Source organism: Adiantum capillus-veneris, chromosome 4 (genome assembly GCF_014529385.1).
Source record: "Adiantum capillus-veneris isolate H3 chromosome 4, ASM1452938v2, whole genome shotgun sequence".
Taxonomy (NCBI): domain Eukaryota; kingdom Viridiplantae; phylum Streptophyta; class Polypodiopsida; order Polypodiales; family Pteridaceae; genus Adiantum; species Adiantum capillus-veneris.
Genome location: NC_140934.1, coordinates 175,468,664 through 175,475,174, shown reverse-complemented (window position 1 = coordinate 175,475,174; position 6,511 = coordinate 175,468,664). Strand labels below are relative to the sequence as shown.

Here is a 6,511-nt window from a genome sequence, read left to right as displayed (position 1 = left end):
ACCTCCTCCTCAGGTTGAAAAGATTGCTTGTGCCAAAACAATTCTAGTAGTTGAATGCTTTCTAGACACAAGAGTTGGGCAACGTAGTCGAATGCATCAGAATTGATTGCAACCCTTTGAAATGATGAAAAACTATGGCTTTAAATAGCTTTATCTGCAATCACATGTACCCTTGGTGATAACAAGCTATCTTTTGATCGCCAAAGATAAAATTTCACTATTTCAAAGATTTTTGCCCAATGTGATTTTCTTGGGTTTTTACATGTAGTTTCAATCTCTCCATTGAGTTTCACAAAGTTTGAACTGTTTGTGAGTGGTTTACCATCCCTTTTTGTCCTGTCTTGAAGGTTTCCTTCTATTTTGGTGTTTCAAGTTTTGCACACTTTCAAAATTGTTCAAACTTGCTCAAGATCTCTATAATGTTCAATGGAAGCTATGTCAATGAAAATTTTGCCAAAATCACCTTTCTGGAAGAAAATTTATCTTATGCGCACATAAGATAAAATCCTCCAAATTTTAAACTTTGACCTCCTATGATAAGACAAAGCTAATTTTGGTGTCAAAATTAAAAAACCACCTTTTTAATAGAAAATTTGTCTTATATGCGCGCATAAAATAAACTTCTCCAAATTTTGAACTTTGACCACTTGAATGGGGTTCCTATAATAAGACAAAGCTAACCCTGTGTCAAGATAAAAAAAGTCACCTTTCTGGTAGAAAACTTATCTTTGATTCACATAAGATAAATTCACTATTTCAAGAGATTTGTCCCCAAGGTGAACTTTTTGGGTTTTTATATGTAATCTTGGTGTCAAATCAAGAAAATTACGCTTCTAGTGAAAATTTTATCTTCAACGCGCAGAAGATAATTTTTTCCTATTTCGACATATTTGTTCTCAGTGTGACTTGTCTAGGTTCTTATATGTGATTTCAAGCTTGTTCACTGAGTTTCACAAAGTTTGGACAGTTCACTAGTGTTTTGTCACCCTTTTGGTCCCATGGTAAAGGTTTTCAGCTTTCTTGGTATTTTTGCCCTTACATAGCTCTAAAATTGTTCAAACATTGGGATGGGGAAAATGGAACAACACCCGACACACAATACATCTGCCTCTCTATAGCCCAAGGTAATAGTCCGCACCCCTACCCACACAGATTCACACACACATGCACACCTTATGCCGACCTTCACACTACAGACCGCCTTCAAACAATCACTGAATATACACATTCACACATGAGCACTTTAGTACAATAAGCCCATCAAAAACACCATCATATCCCGACACCACTGGATGCATACAACTCCCCAATTTGTAAATGCACTCACACAGGGAGACGACACACGTCTCGACCACCCCCAAGACTTCACCCACACAATCTCTCTCCCTCTCTCTTTGCGCGCACACACACACACACACACACACACACACACAATCCGGAGCCACAACTACCACGGATTTTTGGCAAAAGACAAGACGAAGAATAGATTGGAGCCGACTAACAACCGTAAATTCACTTATGCATAAAAAACCTTGGAACAATGATGCGGGCTATCGTCTGTGCACATTACAGCATCCATGCTTCCTTCACCCTTGCCCAAAGCCCTATCAGTTTTTTTCCCTGCTCCCGAGCTTACCTGCCCTGTTGACCTTTTTCCCGAGCTCCTCTTGGTGGCTTCTTCCTTCCATAGACTATCCCAAGGCAGCCCTCCCTTTGGCAAAAACCTCTCCTCTTGGTATTATTTACTGCCCTCTGTAGCTGCAAGTGGCGTCCCCTACAGTTGACTGCCCTCTCCGTTCATGTTCGGAGCACCCCTTCCTCCCTGACTCTCAACGCTGGGCCACCCTCTTCTCTCAGCAGCCCTGGCGACCTCACTTTGATAGCGGTCCGGCAATATCGGCCCTTCCTTGCCTCCCAAGTGGTGTACCTCCTCCTATTGCCACCCCATGGCGGCCTTCCTTTCTCTGTTCTCGGCCAGCCCACCACCTCCTTGATGGCGCAACCCTGCAGCCTCCTCCTGGTTCTTATTGTTGATCGACCTTGGCCGCCCCTCTGACGTCCTTGCCCTGGCGGCCTCTCACAAGCCAACCCCCCTCCTTGCCTGGCGCCAAGTGGCTGCCCCTACCTGTATAATGGACTGCCGCCTCGCCACAGATGGTGACCTCCCCAATCTACTGCATGGCGCCACCTCTCTGCATGCCATGACACTCGTCGGTTTTTCCTATTTTTATGCAGCCTTTTCTTTGAGCTTTATCTTGTTCCCTTAAAAAAAGGAGCTTGGCCTCGTATCACACACTTGAATTGCTCGGTGAACGCCCTTCAAATCGGATCCATTGAGTCGATGCTAACCTTTGGGCTTCATGCATCCATAGAGCTTCGAAATTGCCAGAATAGGGAAAGCATTCAACATAGTACACGTCATGGCTCTCGCTGACGATTAAACCCAAGCAACCTTTGACACTTCTAGGTATCCCGACAAGTACTTGAGCTCGAAAACCACCTTTGGTCTGCGAAAATCCACATTTGACATACACTGTCCGACAGTGTCGGCCACATCTCGCATCAAGCAAGTGTACAAGAATTGTATTGCCCACTTGCCAACTTCCATGTACATGCTTCAGGCTTTCTCTCTGGGTCGATAGTGTTTGCTGTACCATCATTGCCCAACCCCTCATTGAGCATTTATGCTCAACCATAGTGTTATTTAGGTAATATATCAGTGCATAAGAAGAAAACTGATAGATATTATTTACATAAGCATTAGATAGATAGAGAGAGATATTCATCTGCTGTAGAGCCCGCCTGGGTCTAATGGGAAGCCATAAGCTCTCCTAACTGTGATGCAAACTCCTCCGAGATCAAATACATGGCATTGAGCATAGCCATGCATCCATAGTAAATGCATAATTAGCCTTTTTTTTGCACCTGTAAACCCAAAAACAAGCCTCTCGTGCAGCTTGGTATAGCATCGATCTTCACTTCCCTGTATCCATACGCTGGCTTCATACACAAAGCAAGCTTGTATACCAACCTGTGAAGCATTTCCACCATACATCATGATTCTCTCACCTGCTAGAGAGCTCTCCATAGCATAATCCTCTTCAAAAAAGCCTGGCAACCGATACAAAGATACCTGTAGAGCAACCTTCAACACCATGTGTAGCCATAGCATAGCATAAAGTAGCAATACATTACAATTTGCCTCCACCTGCTGCATATCCAAGCCTACATGTTTTCAAAGCATACCCTCTATTGTAGGTTCTTCAAATGGAATACACTCCATACCTGACTCACCATGCCACCAATCTTTGTCTGCCATAGCCTTTGACACTTCATCTTCAACCACTTCCTGTGGGAGCAAATCGGATTGCTCAATTACCTTGCCTGCTCTTCAAGGACTTCTTCTACGACCACATCATCTGCTAAGCGAGAAAGAAAACCATGATCTATTACCTCATTTTTTGATAGGTCGACATCATCAACACCTTGTGGAATGCACTGCCGCTCGTCAACACAATCGGTAGGGCAAGGTTGCCCAACCCTCTGGCTAGCTTCCTCCTACACATCTTTGACCATTGCTTTGCCAACACCATCAAACTTGTCCTGTGAGCTCTGATCCATAACTTCACTTGATTCTTCATGCATCTCCTCTACGGCTAGGACTGCATTTTTGCTAGCCGGGCTAACAGACCCTTGTATAGCAGCACCCCAAATTGGAGGTACAAACTGAAATGAATGACCAGAATGGCTTACCAACAATGAAGCAACTACCTCTTTGACGCTTGAACTCCCCTTTGGCTTCGTGGCGTGATGTAACTCCATTGTCGAGCTATATCCATAGTCTGCCGGCTTCCACAAACCATCTCCAGCTTCTTCTTTGCTTTCCAGCTCTTTGCCTTTGCCAAGCAAACCATTTGCGCATAGTCCTCCGCACCACCACACTCGACCTTCTCTTTGATTCGCGGATGCAAGCAGGTTAGAAACTACTCTCGCTTGAAATGGTCTCCATTTTGCACACATGTAACATCAGCTAGTCTCTCCCAAATAGACTCAAATTTACCCAAAAACAAAGCAAAATCTTCACTTACATCCTGCTTGAGCTTTCTCAATTGCTCACCCAAGTCCGATGGAGAAACCCGCTTCTGAAAAGCTTCAACAAACTGTTTACGAACCTCGCTCATCGACTGACGATCTGCAACCTTCAAACCTTCAAACCAGGCTTTGGCTCGTCCTTGTAGAACCAATGGTAGGGCCTTCAATTTGGCTTCATGTCCACAAATTCTCAACTGCAACAGGTATAGCTCCAGATCGGAAAACCAATCCACAGCCTCTTCTTCTCCAGCAAGCACCAAGTCAATATCATGTATCATCTTCAGGCACACCCGACACACAATACAGCTGCCTCTCTATAGCCCAAGGTAATAGTCCGCACCCCTACCCACACAGATTCACACACACATGCACAACTTCTGCCGACCTTCACACTACAGACCGCCTTCGAACAATCACCGAATATACACATTCACACATGAGCACTTCAGTGCAATAAGCCCATCAAAAACACCATCATATCCCGACACTACTGGATGCATACAACTCCCCAATTTGTAAATGCACTCACACAGGGAGACGACACACGTCTCAACCACCGCCAAGACTTTGCTCACACAATCTCTCTCCCTCTCTCTTTGCACACACACACACACACACTATCTGAAGCCACAGCTACCACAGATTTTTGGCAAAAGACAAGACGAAGAATAGATTGGAGCCGACTAACAACCGTAAATTCACTTATGCATAAAAAACCTTGGAACAATGGTGCGGGCTATCGTCCGTGCACATTACAGCATCCATGCTTCCTTCACCCTTACACAAAGCCCTGTCAGTTTTTTTCCCTGCTCCCGAGCTTACCTGCCCTGTTGACCTCCTTCCTGAGCTCCTGTTGGCGGCTTCTTCCTTCCATAGACTATCCCAAGGCAGCCCTCCCTTTGGCAAAAACCTCTCCTCTTGGTATTATTTACTGCCCTCTGTAGCTGCAAGTGGCGTCCCCTACAGTTGACTACCCTCTCGGTTCACGTCCGGAGCACCCCTTCCTCCCTAACTCTCAACACTGGGCCAGCCTCTTCTCTCAGCAGCCCCGGCGACCTCAATTTGATAGCGGTCCTACAATATCGGCCCTTCCTTGCCTCCCAAGTGGTGTACCTCCTCCTATTGCCACCCCGTGGCGGCCTTCCTTTCTCTGCTCTCGGCCAGCCGACCACCTCCTTGATGGCGCAACCCTGCAGCCTCCTCCTGGTTCTTGTTGTTGATCAACCTTGGCCGCCCCTCTAACTTCCTTGCCCTGGCGGCCCCCCTCCTTGCCTGGCGCCAAGTGGCTGCCCCTACCTGTATAACAGACTGCCCCCTCGCCACAGATGGCGACCTCCCCAATCTACTGCATGGCGCCACCTCTCTGCATGCCATGGCACTCGTCAATTTTTTCTATTTTAATGCAGCCTTTTCTTTGAGCTTTATGTTTTTCCCTTGAAAAAACGAGCTTGGCCTCGTATCACACTTGAATTGCTTGGTGAACGCCCTTGAAATCACATCCATTGAGTCGATGCTAACCTTTGGGCTTCATGTATCCATAGAGCTTCAAAATTGCCAGAATAGGGAAAGCATTCAACATAGTACACGTCATGGCTCTCGCTGACGATTACACCCAAGCAACCTTTGACACTTCTAGGCATCTCGACCAGTACTTGAGCTCGAAAACCACCTTTGGTCTGCCAAAATCCACATTTGACATACACTGTCCGACAGTGTCGGCCACAACTCGCATCAAGCAAGTGTACAAGTATTGTATTGCACACCTGCCAACTTCCATGTACATGCTTCGGGATTTCTCTCTTGGTCGATAGTGTTTGCCTAACCAATGTGGTCAAGAGCTGTATAATGTTTCAATGAAACCTGTGAGTTGAAAATATGACAAAATTGACTCTTTGGTTTGGAATCTATCTTAGGTGCACCTAAGAAAAATTTCTACCAAAATTTGAACTTTTGCAATTTTTACTTCACAGATTGATTTTCCAACAAGTTTTAGGATTTATCCACACCTTTGTTTCAAGTTTTCGCCAGAAGTGAATTTAATTTTGTTAATCATCTCAAAAGTTATTCTAGATCTGGGCTTGACCAGGCCTGTTAGTGATCCAAATGTTTCCAAAATCAAGGGGAATAGTCTAATCAAGTTGGTCTACCACCTTGCAAGTTCAGTTTTACCATGTTTGTCCCAAAACCCCCTGTCTATCTTAGGCGTGCCTAAGATGGATTTGGTAATTCTTTGATTTTGTTCAGAGATCAGATGAAATCTTGATGGTTTTCTACTTATTCTACTCTTACTCAACATGAAAAAAGATTGCAGAAATTTGAAAATTGAGCTTTTAGTCTCAAATCTCTACTTCCTACTTAGGTGAATCCCTACCAACTACTAGCTAGTCTCAAGGATCCTTCACCTATCTGTCCTACTAAA

The 6,511-nt window shown here is 44.9% G+C and overlaps 2 protein-coding genes across 2 annotated transcripts; both read right to left on the bottom strand.

Annotated features, from left to right (window-relative positions):
- Positions 1 to 2,782: 2,782 nt before the first annotated feature.
- On the bottom strand, positions 2,783 to 3,641 carry LOC147460392 (uncharacterized). The gene is made up of 4 exons (XM_086511699.1): positions 3,454 to 3,641; positions 3,286 to 3,349; positions 3,134 to 3,208; positions 2,783 to 3,031 (listed from the first exon to the last, which is right to left on the bottom strand). The coding sequence occupies exons 1-4, from the start codon at positions 3,639 to 3,641 to the stop codon at positions 2,783 to 2,785; spliced, it is 576 nt and encodes a 191-aa protein (XP_086367825.1).
- Positions 3,642 to 4,150: 509 nt separating this feature from the next.
- Positions 4,151 to 5,732, bottom strand: LOC147460391 (uncharacterized). The gene is made up of 4 exons (XM_086511475.1): positions 5,611 to 5,732; positions 5,222 to 5,455; positions 4,915 to 5,052; positions 4,151 to 4,286 (listed from the first exon to the last, which is right to left on the bottom strand). The coding sequence occupies exons 1-4, from the start codon at positions 5,730 to 5,732 to the stop codon at positions 4,283 to 4,285; spliced, it is 498 nt and encodes a 165-aa protein (XP_086367601.1). The 3' UTR covers positions 4,151 to 4,282.
- Between the last annotated feature and the right edge of the window lie 779 nt (positions 5,733 to 6,511).